The sequence below is a fragment of the Fragaria vesca genome, linkage group LG6 (genome assembly GCF_000184155.1).
Source record: "Fragaria vesca subsp. vesca linkage group LG6, FraVesHawaii_1.0, whole genome shotgun sequence".
In the NCBI taxonomy this organism is placed as follows: domain Eukaryota; kingdom Viridiplantae; phylum Streptophyta; class Magnoliopsida; order Rosales; family Rosaceae; genus Fragaria; species Fragaria vesca.
In genome coordinates this window covers 14,813,793-14,832,077 of record NC_020496.1, presented here as the reverse complement: position 1 = coordinate 14,832,077, position 18,285 = coordinate 14,813,793, and the positions used below count along the sequence as shown (strand labels likewise).

Here is an 18,285-nt window from a genome sequence, read left to right as displayed (position 1 = left end):
TATTAATAATATTAATTAGCTCCTACCTCTCTCTTTATCAATTTGCTTTGACTTGGATCATGTCTTCAGCCACTCTAAACACACCACCTCATAAAAACATCTCAACCTTGTTTAAACTAGACTTGTCCCAATGCTCACAGAGCCGTCAATCTCTTCCCAACTCAACCCTCTAGCCTCTACAAGTTTCATGTTCGCATACGGGTTGGGCCTTCAGGACTACCATTTTAACATAAAAAGATGCAACATCTCCAAGCAGCAGTCGGTACAACAGTGCCGAAAATATGTTCAGAATGCTTGTAGAGCTAATAAGCCAAATCAATAAATGATTTGCGTTGCAGATCAAGAATTTAAGTACAGCAGGTAAATCACAACACTGAATGCCAAGCTGCATTTCTCACAAAAAGAATAAACAAATGTTGTAACAATCTTGAGCAACTACCAGACTAATCTATAGTCAATATAGAGACGATGCAGAGTGAAACAAGATTGCATATGCACAGTGCTAAAAGTTCCCGATTCAACATCAGATATATCTAACCAGCAATATTAATCTAATTACACAAGTCTAGAATTGGGAAGATCAAGCCAAGCTAACCAGCCAGCCACAAATGTCAAACAATTCATAGCCTCTTCAAACCCCACAAGCCTCCAATCCAAAATCGAAATCTATCCTCACAACCTCTGGGGACGATTAACTACATCAATCCCTGTCAACAAAAAGATGCAGTCCTCTTAGTAAGTTCAAAAATCACAGAAATAAATGCAATCAGTGATCCTGTACAAAAATATTTGAACCATAGGACAATAATTACAATATAGCTTAAATAAAGGCTTCCCAAAAGCAGATCAAAAATCTAAAGCATTATCACAAGACCACAGGGTGGTTTCCACGAAACTTTGAGTATATACATAATCATAACCCCAAAAACCCGAAGCCACAAATCCCTAAAGCAAGTGGTTGAAGACCCTCAACTAACATGGATATAAACTAGTCTGCTTTATCAACATATTTTACGTTTGAAACAAACAAATATTCCATCATAATTGAGCAGTCCTGCACTAAACTAATAATATCCATGTTCTTTTTTAAGGTTATATGCACTGTTTGAACTATTGAGCATCCTTAAGATGATCAACTTCTAATTAGTGAAAACAGTCCCAACAATGTGACAACCGGGATATCAGACGCTACGCAATAACAGCTTACATAGTTATTCCTGGGCTAGCAATTCATGATTCCAGTTACATAATATACTATCCCATCGAGCTGTTTAAAATCAATGCCCCAGTATAAGAACCATGCATATATGACCTTGTTCATTTTAATAAATCTCTGAAATCCAAATGCAAACCCATTCACCATAACGCCAGAAACTGGTTGACGAGAAATAACACCAGAATCTGATGGGTGATAATTTCAAAATGAGACATCATATGTGGTGACTAAGGTGAAATAGATTCAAGCAGCTCATGCTCGCACGAAAAGCATGCAATCAAAATCAATGGCAGAGCATGACATGGATATAAAAATAGGAAGTTTTTTTTTTGTTAGAATATCATGTCAATTTAACACATCTTTTCCCACCTACATAGACTATGCACTGAACTTTGCCGTACATAATAACAGTACTTATCAACTAGATGCATGACAAGTTTTATTTAGTGACCTGTGAGGTGGCATAATAATAGAACGTACATAATTAAAACCTTTGAAAGATCAATAACTAAATTTACCTTCAATCACGAATCTCTCTTGGACTTCTTTTTTCCTGTAACAATCTGGAATATACGAAGTCCCCTGCTGAATGCATCATTAAACAGTATCCTAGTCTGCATAGACTGGAACCCAGGAAACCATGATAATACTGCCACAGGAGTCAATACAATCACCCCGAACAAGATATCGTACAGTCGAGCCACAGAAACAACAACCTCCCATAGTATAGTGCGTTGTAGTAAGGGCCGGAATACTTGTGCTATCAATATCAAACCCCAACCAGTGGGGATGAATGCCAGAAGACTAGTGAATATATCCATGAACTTGAAGTTTGTGAATTCCAACAGGGCAATTATTACCAGTAGTGCAAGTTTAATGACAAGAAATTGGACCAGCCGGTAGTAAATGTGATCTTTTGCTGCATATTTTACCCGAGCATACACTATCACGATAAATATGCCAAAAGCCAGGAACACATAGATCCAAGATAACAAGTAAACAAGTATACTTTTACTGTTATCAGCAATACCAAGCTGGTACACGATCCCATACTGGAAAAAGAAGAAGCGAAGGTCTAAAATTATCTCCAGCAACTTTCCCCACACACCGGTTGTCCTTAGATGATCCTGTTCCTCATACCACCATCTTTCCCAGCTTTGTTCAGCTTTGGCAAACACACTACCACGATACCAAATCCAGTTCATAAAGTCATCAAAATCATCAACAGTCTTCAACCAGTCAAAGCCAGAAGGATTGAAAACGAAGGGAGCCATAAACCAGGACAAAACCATGAACCAACTTGTGATGGTCATTGCTATGTAAACAAATGTGTCCTTAGCCACAGGACTGTATGCTGCATAAACTGTAAGTATCAAACCGAGTTCAATTGCTTTCACAAAATGGCTACGGGCATAGAGCCTATAATTCTCTGCAAAACTCTTGTGCTGCACAACAAAGCCACGTCCCGTCGCTCGATATTTTGCCCCACCATGAAGAATGGTTCTCCCAAAATAGTGGGTACGAGTTCCCATCGAAAATGTGTAAAAAACTGAAGAAAGCTGGAGCTGCATTGTCAGGAAATCCCAGATAGCTTGGAGAAACCCATGCTCGAGAGAATTCTCTACTATCATTGGAAGGGCAGTGAACAGACCAAGCTGGATAATAAACTGTTGATTCAAGACTGTACCAAGTGCTCTATTACTAGTATCATCCCCCAATATAGAACCTTCAATACCACTGAGAGCCAAATAAAGTCGGCCCCATAGAAATGCATACACAGTTAAAATCACCATCATTGTGTTGAAAAAGAAACCCACAGTAGTATAAAAGAATGACAGCATCCGCAAGAAATCAAGCCTATGGCCTAACCTATACACATCTCTGCTCAGAACTTGCTCCCCATTTCCACTAGCAACCTTGGCCTCAAACATGGAGATTTGGTTAAATCCAACATCCCTTCCCTTGCCAACTTGGATGTATTCATGGTGGGTGACGTTGCCTCCACGCAAAGTGCAATTAAAGCCAGCAAAAATGTCTTCACTGATGTTAATCACCCTGGAAGCTTTACTGATGCCACCTCGAGTCAAGAACCAAAATCGGTCAAAGACATCTGGATGACCATAATGCATTCGAATTTTCAAAGGGTTTGCCAACACCCGCTGACCCAAGGTGACAAAACTTGTTTCCTGAGCTGACATAAACCAAGCAAGAGATGAGACAGAACCAGTAAAGACATGCTCCCTAACTCCCAAGATCGTAGGCTTTCGGATACCATAATAGCGCCTGAATTCTTCCAACAGATTCCGCATTTTAAGTGCCTCCTCAAAATAATTGTCCTGGTTCATATCAATAGTCTGAACTGCATCACCACGAGTGAAGATAATGGCATGATTTTGATTCTCTGGTTTCCCCTCTCCGAGCTTCAAGGGACCAGGCAACTTAATGCGATAGATTTCCACTTCCTTCTCTAACTGATTATCATACTTGACGAGAACAGAATAATATTCCTTCTCATCCCTGCCAGTTGAAACCTCGTCAACATAGGCAATTCGAAGTGCTTCATTGGTTTTCATCAGATACAAAATTTCATCAGCATGGGGATCTTTCTTCGCCTTTTGTGTTCCATATATCTGGCATGCAACCACATATGTATATTTCATCAAAGCAGTTCCAACTTCATGACCTTTGTACAATGAGTTCACACAACTGCTTGTCCTACTTAAACTCCTGGAAGAAAGTGACTTCTCCAAGGTCAAACCATCCAAACCAATGTCTCGCATCATAGAACCAAGTTCTTGTGAACCTTCCCGAATGTCCATCTCTGATGCAGAATCCAGAAAAGCCAACATCTTAAGAGCCCGAAAATAATACATCATACCCCTTACGGTTCGAGTAAGTGTCTGTCCTCTGTAAGATGCCCAAAGCCTGAGCTCCCTCAACTTCGTTGTCCATATCTCATCATCATTTGCTATTCCTTCTCGACGCATTCTCTCCATGAAATTTTTCCACTCATCAACATAAATTGTTTGTAGATAGTACAGGGTAGAAATCCCATCTTCATTCTCAGTACGCAGTTGTTCTTTGCTGTACAATACTTCTTCACTGTAATATGGGGTCAGAACACTGAAAGCCATCATTTTCTCAACTTGTGGAGCATGGGGTATGTTCATAAACAGGGAGTTACTAAAGAAGGCAATTCTGCGTCTCGCCTCAAGGTTAACTGGAATATTCTGCATCGAGTCCCGTGAGGTAAGTATTGTGTGCAGGCGCCGAACCTGCCGATAGAAGGATCCATCACTAGGATCAGGCAACCCAACAGCATTTTCAAAAAGCAGCCCTGCAGCAGAAGATGGATCACGGAGAGCCAAACCGTCCTCCAAAAGCTGTTCAGTACTTCTTTTCTCCTTGAAGAAATCTCGAATGGCAATCTCATAAAGAGCCTGAAGGGTATTCACCACCTGGTTTGTATCTTTCTTAGGTTTGTTCAATAGCTCAGAAAGCTTGATCAACTTGGCATGGAGTAGTGGAAGGGCAGCGGTTTTAAAAGTTTTTGTGAACTTCTCAATCTGAATAGAGTGATCAATTTCCTGAAACAAGACTGTCACGATTGAATGCTCTTCTGTGTTGGGTTTTATAATGGCAAGTATCATGTGCTTGACACAATCATAAGCTTCTATCACAGCACAGCGCCTGTACTCATTCTTGCATATCTTATACCAGAGCCACTTGTCAGGCGCGTCTACCAACTCTTTGGCCTGACTAAGTGCAAGCAGCAGTTCATTGCACAAAAGAAAACAAGGCCAGCGAATGACCCTGACATTCCAAGAATTCTGTGGTAGCTCTAACAACTCAACCTCGCTGTCCGAAATCAAATCCTCTTCCCTGAAGATCAATATGATCTCATTCCATATCAAAGCAAACTTGGTTGCCTCGATCTGGTTGGATTCAAGCTTCTTATAAGGCCGTCCAAGCCCATACCTCAGCTTCAACCTGTGGATAGCGTCATTAAACTTGCTTCTCAGTGTCCCCCTTGCATTTAACATCTGCTCCTCTGGCATGAGATTAAACTGAATAGCACTTGCAAAGAACTGGAACCTCAGCCTCAACTGTTGGATATTTCGAATCTCACCCAAATGCGCAAGCAAACCGACTAATGCCCCCCAAAATGAGGAGTAGATTGAATACCAGATCTGCATGTCCATGAGGTATATCAAAACGACAGGAAGCCACAACAATCCCACCGCCATTTTGTTGCTGTTTTTGAGAATCTGAAACCACTCATACTCCACATTATCAAGTTTTACGAGTGCTTTAGATGGAACAATCATGGGTTTAATCAGCATGAAGTAACTGAAAGCAAACTTGGTAGATAGCACCAAAATCCAGAACAAAGTGTACTTGACATTGTCCACAAGGCCTTCCCTCAAGCCACGGCCGACAAAAGTTTTGCTCTGAAACCACCAGGACAAGGCATAAAATATCCTCCAGTTTGAGTTCTCCATAAAATTGCGAATCCAAGGAAGAATAAAGAAGGTTATGGCCAAGAGCTCTGGAATGATGAAAACCAACGACACCAAAAGAAACTGCACAACCCGGCTGTCTGCCTCAGGAGACCACCGCTTATCCAGGTTTCTCTGGGACCATATCCTCCCATAAAAGACCCCGAAAACAACAATCCAGCCTGCAGCAGCAATGCTCTTGAAGACCATCCTGACCCCGAGCCCCAAAGTCTCCCTGGAAACCAGACTATACTGCATCCCCACATCAAGTAGGGACTGCAGAAACCTCAAACCACTCCAAGTGAAAAACACAGTGAGAACCTTGACCTGGACTTGCCTCTCCTGCAAGGCCTGCCAGGGATACTCCCTCTCCTCCCAAGCAACTATGATGGCGGCCTGGAGGAACAAGAGCAGCATGATCCAAAGCTTGTCAAAGCTCCTAAACAAGTTCCAGAAGGACCTCTGCTCCACAAAGCCGGTCTTGCCCACATGCTTACTCTTGGTGTTAGTAACAAAGAAGTTGCTGCCGACGTCGACAGGCCACTTGAGCTTGTCGAAACAGCGCTTGCTCCAGAAGTACTCATTGATATCATCATAGTTCCTCCAAACACTGTGGGGGGCAGTCCCATTCTTGCTGCCCTCAACCTCGGCCCGGATGGTGTCGTAAATGGGCTTGACGACGCAATTCAGGAAGGCATTCTCCCCGGAAACGGAGGGCATAACAGGCTGCCCGGTGCTCTCATCAATGTAATCCTCCAGAATCTTATTCAACTCCATGGCCATGTTATGAAAGATATAGCACAAGCACTCGGGCACGAACCTGAGATTGGCGGCCTCGCCCCAGATGAGGAGGTAGAGGGAGACGTAGAGGAGCTCGCGGCGGTGGTCGGAGGAGGCGGAGATCCAGATGTTGGATTTCTTGCCCAGGTAGGAGCACCAGTTGGTGTAATTGAGGAGGAGCTTCTTGCGGAACTTGCGGAGGACGCCGCCGTCCAGAGTGTCGATGTTGTCAGGGGGAGGGCTGAGGCGCATCTGGGCGTTGGCCAAGTGGAGGACGATGTGCTCCCTCTGGTTGCGGACGTTGTCGTATTGGAACCCGAAGAACAAGGCCAGCCAGTCCAGGAGGTCCATGTGGGGCCGCCATTGGGCGTAGGGCGGCCTGCGGAGGTTGCCCACGGCGCGGAGGGACGCGGCGGCGGCGCGGACCTCAGGGAACCGGAGAGAGGGGTGGTCCGCGAGGAGGTTGTGGACGGGGATGATGTTGTAGGGCTCGGAATCCGGGTCCGGAGGCCGGATACTCATGGCGCCGGAGACCGCTTAGGTTTTGTGTGTTTTTGGTCAAAAACAAGAAGAAGAAGAGAGAGAGAGACAAGGAAGGATAGGAAATGGAAAGACGTAACGCCGTTTCCCCACTCGCCGTCTGTTTCGAAATTTTTTGCCTCTTCCTTTCCCCTTCCTTTTCCGTCTCGGCAGACAGAGACAATTACGTTTCTTTATTTGATTTTTATTTATTTCTGTTCCAAGTTAACCAGACTATTTTTCTGGAAACGAGTAAACCAAACACAAAAGTCGTATGAAGCTCAAAACGTGCTTCTTTTTTGGACCAAATCATGTTCGGAATGGACACTTCCAAGAATTTGAACATTTTGGAATTTAGCAATTTAACAATTTTTGCATATGATATGAAAATTTTCCTTTATATGGAACAAAAGATGCAATTATTGTGGCTTTCGGCCTTCTAGGTCTTTTTTGTAACCAAAAAAATGGACGCAATTACGACTTATTATGTAGTTGTTAGTTTTTTTTATCTATTGTAAAGAGTGAAGCAACAAAATATGTCGGTAACGTTAGCCAGTTAGTCACACACACTGACACACCTAACCAACAGAGTGTCCACGAGAGCATCTGATAAAGACAAACTAGTCTCTTGCCGCAAACGTAGGAACTCAATGACTCTTAACCTGCTAGCCACAAACTGATGAATTAGGACTCAAATTCTAGCCTTGGGATTTAATACTAGGCAGCTCGACCAATCTTACCACATCATGTGGTTGTGTAGTTGTTACTCTTAGGTAGCTTAAAAATATGAAAAAGAAAATGAAAGAAACGGTAAAGCACTATTTTTTGCGCAAGGTTTCCATCAATTTGGTTTGGTTGGGTTGGTGCGTAGATGGTGGTCATGCAATCCAGTAGGTGACTAATTTATGTTTAGGGGTTCTTGACTGACGACACTTTGAGTCATGGCCGATGGTGTTGGGCCATGACGGCGTGAAGTGTCGCGGTGCAGATTGTGTTGCCAGCTGTAGGTTTGATAGAGCATGACCAAAAAGGTTTTAATGGTCGACTAGCCCAATCCGGCTTGATGGCCCTTTTAGCTTGCAACTTGGGCTAAGGTTTTGCAATTTGCCTTCAAATGTTCTAGACACTAAACAGTGGAGATGTGAAAAAGTGACAAATGTGTCAAATAAGGAGCCATATACTTTCATTTTAAAACGGAACATAGGAATTGTATAAATTATAATGTTCGTGTGTGAGTTATTTAATAAAAATGTTTAGAAAAAAATAACAAATTTTATTAATTGTTGGTATTGGCAAACGAGTAAAAAGGAAGGTTCTCCATGTGTTAAAAGAAATTCATTTTCCTTCTTTTGAGGGTTTCCCACTGGCAAAGCCGCAGAGAATCAATCTTGGCATAATTTCATTCTGTGTTGGGCGGCGTCCTAAACACCCCGTTACCGTCCGTGTTTCTTTTCCTTAGAAATATATTTTTGTTTTTGATTTAGGATGGATCTAAATACAAAGTCAAACGCGCCTCTTTTACTTTGATCTTAAGCAACTTTTGAGTTGACAGATTTCATCTCACAGGTTTTCCAACGTGTTCACTATCTGGAAATTATACGATGCCTCTAACTATAATACTGTCCATCCGCATAAATTTTTCTGTAGAAATCTGGAGAAAGGATGATCGGGAATTGACGAGGAGCATTTCCTTTTCGGAGAGGAGGTCCGAGATTGATTTCAATTTGCTCTTTTATATATGTATCTGCCCGAGTTTCAAATCAAATCGTACATCACCAAACCTCAAAATTTAGGCGATAAAACATACAAGTAGAGACTCTAGTTTGATGAACAGCACACACCTGTACAGTTGCAGTGCCACTCTTCTCAACTATAACAATTACAGTGGGATACACATCCTCCATAACCACTAGCAAGAAAAAGCTTCATTCATTATAAAAGATAAGCAGCCATAAATACTTAAATAGGTCCCAACAATTATACAAGAATGCGTTTTAAAAGAAAACCCACCATTGACCTAAATCAAACGTTAACATCTTGCAATGGGGTCACAGATATACAATAATATTCTTGTATCTCTCAACCATACACCTATCATCAGCCTTTATTCAATGCGTAATAAAAAAACACACGCAATGACTGTTACTCAACTGGAAATTTTCCTCCCCTTTTCTGTTTACCCTGACCATCCTCTCTGAGGAGGAGCCCCAGATGAATGTACATTCAACCTGTCAATCACAGCATTAAAATCGATGGTTTGGCCACTTTCCTCCATCCTCTGGATTACACTTGCAACATGATCACCCCTAAATCCCATGCTCACCAACTTCTCAATCAATTCGTTGTACGGATGGTTACGAATGAATTGTGGATTGCGAACCATATGACTTGGAGCTGTGGTTGGTTGTGGAGTCTGAGAGCCACTTGCTGGAGGATATCCACCTTGACTGTAATGAGGCACCTGAGCAGAATATGGATTTCTACCCCCTTCACTATCATACATCATATATGTACTCCCTGGGGGAAGTGCAGGGTGAGGCCCAGCAGCGGCATACCCATCACCTTGTTGAGCTCCAAAAGCACCCTTGATCTGCTGCTGGGGTGGCGGCTGCTGTGGCATTGTTCTACCAGCTCCGCTATACCCAAAAGGCATGGCATCAGAACGACCAGAACCAGGTTGAGGAACACTCGAATATGATACTTGCATTGGCATGCTGTTTGGAAGAGTCTCTGGAGGAGATGGGTTTGTCTGCTGACCAGGTGGGTACGGTGGGTACACAGGTGTTGATGGGGGCCTCATGTGGGGCTGCATAGGCTGCATAGGCTGCATAGAGGGCTGTTGTGGATACTGAACCTGCTGAGGCAACTGTTGTGGTAATGGCTGTGGATATTGAGAGTACGTCTGCACTTGTGGTTGATTTACTTGAGATTGTGTTGGCTGTGGTGCCACTCTAGGGTCTTGTAGTTGCGGGGTTCGATACTGAGGATCCGAAGCCAAATACTGACTTTGAGGATGCTGTTGTGCAGGTGCTGGATTTGATAGCTGAGATTGAGGTAAATAATAGGTTTGTTGTTGCTGGGTCGCACTCTGAGTTGGCGCCTGTTGTGGAGGTGCCACCGGCTGTTGCTGCGGTGCTACTTGATGGGGCAAGGCGAGAGCTAATTGCTGGTTAGCTGTTTCAGATGTGTTGTCAGTCTTCTGACCATCTGAGGTTGGTGGTGAAGCTCTTTCCTCATTAGATTGGGAATGGATCGATGAAGACGATCCTTTCTGTGCAAGCTGAAGCTTGGCTAATTCTTTTTGAGTCTCCGCAAGTTCTTGCTTGTCTCTCAGGATCTGGACAGACCTATGGACCTGAAATGAGCATCACAAAAGTTCAACAATTGCAAAAACCTATTCCTAGTGTAAGAATTAAAACTATAAAACAGTAAGAGACAACAGAGGTTCAATTATTGGGGCTCTAATTTTCCATTTGAAAGAAACCATTCCTGACATTTCAAGTCCTTGGATGCAGAGTGTGGTAGAATCAAGAACTCGAACAAGAGGCACGGAGTACAAAATTTTCAATCAAAACCCAACTTTTAAGACCACACATTCTATGCTTCATAATTCTAGCAAATAACAAAAATCTATAGCCAAAGTACAGATAGAGTTGCCTTATTTAAAGATCCTCAGGTATATATCGCCAAGAGAGAATCCCTAGAAAACTAATCAAGCTTGTACGAGCAATTTGACACACAAGCAAGGCCTATAAATCATATTCCACCATGGAAATATTTATGCAAAAAGAAATAAAGAGTTGCAACTAACTTCTTGAAGATGTTTCTCGAGAGACTTGAGCTTTGTATCTGCCTCCCCATGATCACGATTTAAATCAGAACGCATCTCACCAATTGACTTATCAAGGTTGTAGCAATATAACTCCAACTGTGACAGCCGCGAACTGATTCCTTCAAGGAAGCGCATGAGATTGTCAGCATATTTTTTCATGCTCTTTTCAACAGTAGCAATTACTTCTTGGTTAAGAGAGTCTTCAGGCTGGCCATAGGCAGCAGAAGAGTACATTGGTGATCTTGCCATTCTACTTTTGTGAAAATCCTGGTAGAGGTGGCAGAAAGCTAACTAGTCAGCAAACAGAATAGTATCTACTATGCTTCTAATCTAAAATATAACATTTGGTGAGCAATAGCTATTGAAAAAAAATGAGCACTAGGCCAAACTCACAAAATAATGGAACGTCATACTCTTATGAATGCTTAAATATAAAACTGCAGAATACAACTCTCTATGTAAAAATAAAAAATAAGAGGTTCGCCAGCTTCCAACACAGCATGTGGTTGGACAAATAATCTTTTCAATGAACTAAGAAAATAAGAGGTTCGCCAGCTTACAACATAGCATGTGGTTGAATAAATAATCTTGTCAATGAACCCTTATTTCTCAAAAACTTTGAGGCAGTAGCAACCCCACTCTATCTACACATGAAACCTAACTCTTAGCCTTTGCACTGGTTCTTAGATTTAAAGACGAAGCTTGTTTTTACAAACATACTTACAAAGAATATTGAGGGAAAAATTGATATACTAATCAATTTACATTTTACCAACAAAACAATCTTCAGGAGAAGTCCCACTATATTCAGGCAGTCGATTATCAAATGAGAAAACTATATTCCCAAATCCATTTTAATCTCACATGCTTCAAACATTTTTGAATCACGTAAGTGTAACATATATAGGTTGACTACTGTAATATAAGGACTTACGATATCCGAACCAGCTAACTGCATCTGAAAATCAGTTTCACTCATAGGGTTTACAAGATCAACTAGAACAACAACAAAGTTCCCAACATTCAAGCAACCAAGATGACCGATAATGAAGTAATGACATAGCTTTTCTGAGATCATATATTCAGAACTGGATATACAAAAAACTATAAAGCACATAGCCAATACCTAATATGCTCTTTTAAAGGAACTCAATTTAGACTACAACAAAATTAACCATAATTTCATTCAAAAGCTCATCTTCACTTCAAGTCTCAAGAGCAAGTTTTTCAGACATAATTGTGTTGGTAGATAAAAAATATTTCTCGACACTTACAGCTAATACTCGCAACCATATCAATGCCTATAGAACTGTGCATGCAAAGCTTACAATAAGTTTCCATATTATTTCATCCACGTAACATGGCAACCACCAAAACTCGATAACGTAGTTTATAGCTCTAACCCATTAAATACAGAGCTATAAAAATTAGTTCTTATTATGGACTAGGGTTCCGGTGATCAGCGGAATCAAACCGAAGGCTCTACTTGGTTGTTAGGTTGCTTCTAAATATAAATCTAGGAGGAACCAAAAGAAATTGACTCACTCTGGAGGCTACTGTTGGCCTTACCCAAAATCAAGCTTTTTAAATAAAGATTGGTTTATAAATTTGAAGCAAGGCTGTGCTCAATTTCAACTGAGAGCAGCAACAAAGATGCCCTAATAAATCGAAATCGATGATCGGAACCCTAATCTAATCGAAGAGATGAAAGAATACCTGGGTGGAATTGGTTCCGATGGCTGGGTCGTTGTGGCTTCCATTAGAGGAGTCCTGGTTGCTACCGAAGTCTTCGTAGGAGCACAGAATGTCGTCAGAGGCGAAATCAAAGCCCTTCGAGCCCGGGTTGGCCCGACCCGACGATCCAGACGCCATATTGCTTGCAAGGATCGGGAAGGTAATAGAGCGATTGGGGGGTCTCCGCCGTTTGCGTATTAGTAAATGGGAGGGGAGGAGGATTATTAATTTCCAAGCAGTTTCATTTAAAAATAAGAAACACGAGGAAGATTGTTTCGGTTAGATAAGGATGAGCTTCACCGACCATGCCTTTTGTTTTTGCAGATATAACTTGTCTCATTTTCTTACTAGTGTTTCTAGAACATGACATCTTTCACACGTCCTTACCTAGGTTAATACATGAGCTCAGTATTGTCACTTAAGTCTAAGTTACTGCTCATTTAAGTTTATAGAGTTAAACAACCAAATTTCTAGAGTTTTATTTTTTGTGTTTTTCTGATATTGCCTCTCATAAGACAACTCTCTGTTGGCCACACTGTTGCTGGAAGAGTGGTGTTCACGTGATCACCTAATGACTAAAAAAATCGTGGTCAATCACCGTTAGATGTAAACACTATTGCTTGGTGAAACCTCACCAAGCACTTTTATAAACTTGTACACGTGCGTTCTACGGCTCTTAGCAGAAGCGCACCCTTGGGCCGTACATGTGGACGCACGGCTGTGAACTCCAAGCGAGTGTAGTACAGCTAGCATCAGGTCGTGCCTAGGTGCGAGCCTATAAGCCAAACGCCTGAAAAAAGATAATGGACCAGGACCACGAGCCATTGCTCAGTTTTTCAGGAGACATCATACAACCTCTTGAGTCGGATAAAATGGAGCTCCATATGGGTTGCGGCCACTGTTCAAAAAACAATCTAGTATATGCTGGTTGTGACTTGTGAGTAGTAGCACGCAACACAGAGCACATGACGTAGAAGATGCACTCTTTGGAAGAGCTGTATGGTAAAAAGGACACAAACAAACCCGACTGTTAGCGTGTGTGCGCACGATAGGTCAATCAGCTAGAAGTATAGGCTTGATAACAGAATTGGAATAGATGCAGCTTGGTTGTTGAAACTGGAATATGCTACAGTATTCACTGTTGCTGATTATCATGTTTCATTTGCCATCACGTATGAATGGTATAGGCAAACCATAACAAACAGAACATAAAGTGTAAAAGTTTCACGTTATGGATGCTTGCCAGCAAACAATTACGTAATATGCAACAGATCGAAACTAAGAACAAAGAAGAGAAGTCAGCTTCTCATACGATTCTGATCTTACTGTATCAAGTATTTTCATGTTGTACATGTGCGACCACATATTTCCACTATCAATCAGCCAACCGCATTCTATAAGCACAGTGTGCACTCATATAAGGTCACAAAAATGGTGTGATTACCTCGCATTCTCGAAAATATTTTCTCCAGCTATCACTTATCAGGGCAACCATTAGACTTATCAGTTAACAAAAATCGCTGTTATGTCTCACTGTACGACTGATGGACCTGCCCATCCGAAGTCGTCTAGTTGTTAAAGCCTCTAATAATACAACTAAAGCATCCTCCACAGCTTCAGCCTTCTTATCAAATCCATGGGAGCTAAACTCTGGAAGAAGATGCAGCTCGGAGAGGAGGCCAATAGCTGCTGCTGCTGTACAGGTACGATCCAATGATGGTTGGGGCCTGCGCACACAATCATTTAACAATTAGATTCAATAAGGCAGGTATTTGGGAAAGGTGAGCAGAAGTTATTTGTGGAAGAGCAAAGAAAGAGTTCAACAAGAAAAGAACAAAAAGAACTGAAAGAAAGCCTCAGTAGAGAAAGTCAGAAAACTGCAGAAGTGAAGTTGTTGTTCTACCTAAGTTTATGCATTGCAGAAGCACCAGTAGCAAGGGAAATACAAGGGAAGTCCTCTCCTCCCCATATTAACTTTGCTTGATCCTGCACATAGAAATATTATATGAAGTCATCACTACATCATTTGATATCTTCATGCAAGTAAAGCAGTTGTCAGTATACCAATGGCCAAATTTTGTGGCTGTTAATATTACCAAACAACAGTCTACACATTTACAAAATTTGACTAAATAGGAGCATGAAGCATGATCCCACTGGTTTTTTCCTTTCTTTCCATTCACTCAGAGACTTGCCATTTTATTCAGGGGAAAAGGTATAGAAAGGAAAGATGAGGAAAAGCTGATTCTTGCAAGTATACACATGACTTTATTATCATCTACAACAGAGGGAATAAATCCCAATTCACAGAACAAATTTGTTCATGTAGCATTTCGCAGATAATAATGAAAACCAAAAAGAAAAGCGTGACAGAAACTATTACCTTCAGACGACGAAATATTGCAACAGAATTGTTCCATGTTCCATCGATCAAAATGAAATTTAGAGTTCTGTCTTCATTTATCTGTGCAGCAGTCAAAAATGGAATTTATCATATTGTTGAACTCGATAAAAGCATAAGAAATTTCTTGTTAAGAAACTGAAGGATTTAAGTTACGCTAGCCATTTATATGGCCTCTTAACATGATCGGTAACAATCAACTAACATCTGAATTGACCCCTCCTGGATGCCAAAAGCACTTTCAGATTGCTAAAAAAATGTTTACTGGTTTGGATGGAAGAAAAAACTATAGTAAGAAACTGTTTTTAGTTTGTTCAAAAGAAACACTAGTTATGGCTCTCAGGAAATTTATTGGGATAACCATGTAAGAAACACATTGACACTAGAAAGGTATTTTTTTTTTTTTTTTTTTTTTTTTTGTGGCCTTATTCACAACTAGCAAGAGGATCATTAGCAAATGAACCTCATACACAACTTCCACAAACATAGCCCTGAGATAATTATACCTTCGTATATGGACATTCCAGATCAGCTGAAGATTCTTGGCCAAATACATCCTGAACAGATGTTACCACAGCATTTTTGTTGGGATAGAGGCACCACACATTGCTTTTTCCTAGATTTATTGTTAATTGAAGAATAAATTAATGATTCCACAAATAATATCCATATAAGTAAGCCACAGAACATAAGAAACTTCCAATTCTAGCTGCTAGAAAAAACAAAATAAACAAAAATAAATTGCCACACTGACAACTTCACACCGAAAAATAATAAAAATAACATTGGCAACTTAAGTTCATCAATTTAACTTGGTAATGTAATGTCAAGTACTAATTTCAACATGCAGTTTCAGTGTTATAGCAATGGCTACAAAAAGTACTAAAATAAAGCATCTATCTAATCAGAGTCAAAAGACTTTGTAAAAATGTCTTAGTATGATATGGAAAGTGCTATGTTTCCCAAACAATAGCTTAATATCTAAAGTTGCAAATTACCAATATCAGAATAAAATTAAGGACACAATATTTATTGGCCCTATCAGTTTTGAGAAGGAAAAGCAAGAAGACCTGCAAGCTTAAATGCATCCCACATTATTTCTTCCTGTTCCACGATGCCGAAGAGGCACAAAGTTGCAGCTTCAGTGCCAAATACTTGCCACAACAACTTTCCAGTATTGTTCTGCCTTAAGAAATCCTGCAAAAAGCTGACTGCTCATTTCAATAATATAAATATATATGCTTTTCTTTCAGAAGTGTTCAAAGTACATGATTTGTACAATGACAAAGTGACAACCTTTGGATGCATATATAACCAGAATCGCATTCGAGGCCAAAGAGGGTACTTCACTATTCTTGCACACATACAATCTTCCAAAGGTAGCCAGCACTGGAAAATAATAATTCCCAATTAGATATCATGAACATGAAAAGGGGCAGCATCAGTAGGAGGAAGAAGTTAAAAGCCAAAATGCACACAAATATTTTTGCAAAACAGCCCAATACCTTTTGACAAAGGTAGCCTCTACTCCCAAGCACGCGGCATGCTATTTGTCGAGCTGAGAAAAACTGAAGCTTTTGTTCAGAATCACCTAAAGCCTTATATGTCTTCCTGTGTTTTCTATCCTCCTGCACTTTAAAATCTCCCTGAAAATAAATATATGAAAAGCTTACTTCTAAAACCATGTTGCTGTAGAATTTAATTTTGAAACAAAAATGGGCCGCAGCAGAAGAGGAGATACCTGAAGCTTGCCACCACTGCCGCCAAAGCTCATTCGTGCATCGGTAGCCTTCTCCAAAACCTTCAAATCCTGAACAATTTTGGTGACCAAAGCGGGCACAGGGGAGGTGGTGCCCCAGCCCTGCCATTCCTGCAATGTGATAGAGGCTTCAGTAGCTTCTCTTGGAGCAGCGCTTGAACTTGAAAATGAGTTATGGAGGGTTCTGGGTTTGGAGTCCATCCGCGTTTTTGAAGAAAAGGCGAGAGAGGAAGAGCATTTGAATGCGATGGCCCTAGAGGGGGAGGCCATGGCGGATTCCTGCCTGTGCCTGCTATCCAAGCTGCTGCTGGGCCGTGGCCCGTAGGGTTTTTTCTTCTTGTCGCTCCCCTTCACTATTTTCAAAGGATACTACTACAATAATTAATGGTTCCGATTCAAACTGCTTTTTTTTTTTTAGGAATAAACAATAAAAGATTACTAGGAAAATCCACAGTGAACGATCTAAACTATGGAAATCAAAGTTAAAAACTGTCAGAGCCGAAAGAGGAAGGTTGTGATCCCAACGTTGTAAGTTAATTAGCAGTACGACCAAGATTTGCGATTGCATTAGTTAAAAAGTTGGATTCTCTTCAAACATGACGAAATTCAATTGTTTGAAAGTAACGAATTAAAATTCTAATACCACTAGTCCGCATTCGCGAAGGAACGATGCAAGCATTATTTATGCTAGCCAATGAGAATTTTTGAATCTCCTTCCACTTTCACGTACATTCTTGTAATCATGAAACACTGCAGCCAATAAACTTGCTCGAAGGGTAGTAGCAGGCCCGGATTTGAACAGAGGCACAAGAGGCTTGGGACTCAGGGCCCAAAAATCTAAGGGGCCCAAAAATATTTTTTTTATAGTTGTCCAAAAAAAAAATAATAGTTTTTAGGCCGTGCGATTTGACATGAATTAAAGACAACTATCCTAAAACAAAGACAATTACATTTGATGAGGGACTCAAACCATCAATTACTACTTTAAATTTGTACCCATAAAAAAAGTTAAAATATTAAATAGAAGCAACCAAACATGATTAGATAAGATATTTGCTGTATAGATAGAATTTATAATACAATTAGGATTACTAAACCATCGAAGGTTTTGGAATCCTATTTGCATAATAAGTATTTTGCATAAAAATCCTATATATTTTTGAATGTTATATGCTATTTTATATATATATAAAAAAAATTAAGGGTCCAACTCTGAGAGTTCGACTCAGGCCTTAAAATCTCAGGTCCGGGCTTGGGTAGCAACTTCGGCAATAATAACACTGGAGTGACCAAGTCGATTAGTTGAAGTGAGGACGAGGAAACCCCTTGCTCCTCCAATGAAAACAAACTAATTGCCGGCTTGGGAAGTATCTAACACTGATCCATCAAAATTGAGGTTAACAAAACCTTGTTGTAATGACAAAAAAATAAAAATAAATAAAAATAAAAATAAAAAATAAAAAATTGATAAATAACCACTTTCTGGTCTTTAAATTGATTTATAACCTTGATTTCTAAAATAGGTAATAAAATATCGTAATTACC

At 40.6% G+C, this 18,285-nt stretch overlaps 3 protein-coding genes across 3 annotated transcripts; all 3 read right to left on the bottom strand.

The window, feature by feature from the left end:
• Positions 1-362: 362 nt before the first annotated feature.
• Positions 363-7,017, bottom strand: LOC101313825 (callose synthase 12-like). The gene is made up of 2 exons (XM_004305368.1): positions 1,735-7,017; positions 363-707 (listed from the first exon to the last, which is right to left on the bottom strand). Exon 1 carries the CDS (start codon positions 7,015-7,017, stop codon positions 1,741-1,743), a length of 5,277 nt encoding a protein of 1,758 aa, XP_004305416.1. The 3' UTR covers positions 363-707; positions 1,735-1,740.
• A 1,915-nt stretch (positions 7,018-8,932) lies between these two features.
• LOC101305087 lies at positions 8,933-12,817 on the bottom strand. Its single transcript, XM_004303055.1, has 3 exons — positions 12,563-12,817; positions 10,826-11,113; positions 8,933-10,369 (listed from the first exon to the last, which is right to left on the bottom strand). Exons 1-3 carry the CDS (start codon positions 12,716-12,718, stop codon positions 9,191-9,193), a joined length of 1,623 nt encoding a protein of 540 aa, XP_004303103.1. The 5' UTR covers positions 12,719-12,817; the 3' UTR covers positions 8,933-9,190.
• Positions 12,818-13,811: 994 nt separating this feature from the next.
• Positions 13,812-17,039, bottom strand: LOC101309748. Its single transcript, XM_004303071.1, has 8 exons — positions 16,723-17,039; positions 16,487-16,627; positions 16,278-16,370; positions 16,052-16,178; positions 15,488-15,597; positions 14,964-15,044; positions 14,484-14,566; positions 13,812-14,307 (listed from the first exon to the last, which is right to left on the bottom strand). The coding sequence occupies exons 1-8, from the start codon at positions 17,008-17,010 to the stop codon at positions 14,088-14,090; spliced, it is 1,143 nt and encodes a 380-aa protein (XP_004303119.1). The 5' UTR covers positions 17,011-17,039; the 3' UTR covers positions 13,812-14,087.
• Positions 17,040-18,285: the final 1,246 nt, after the last annotated feature.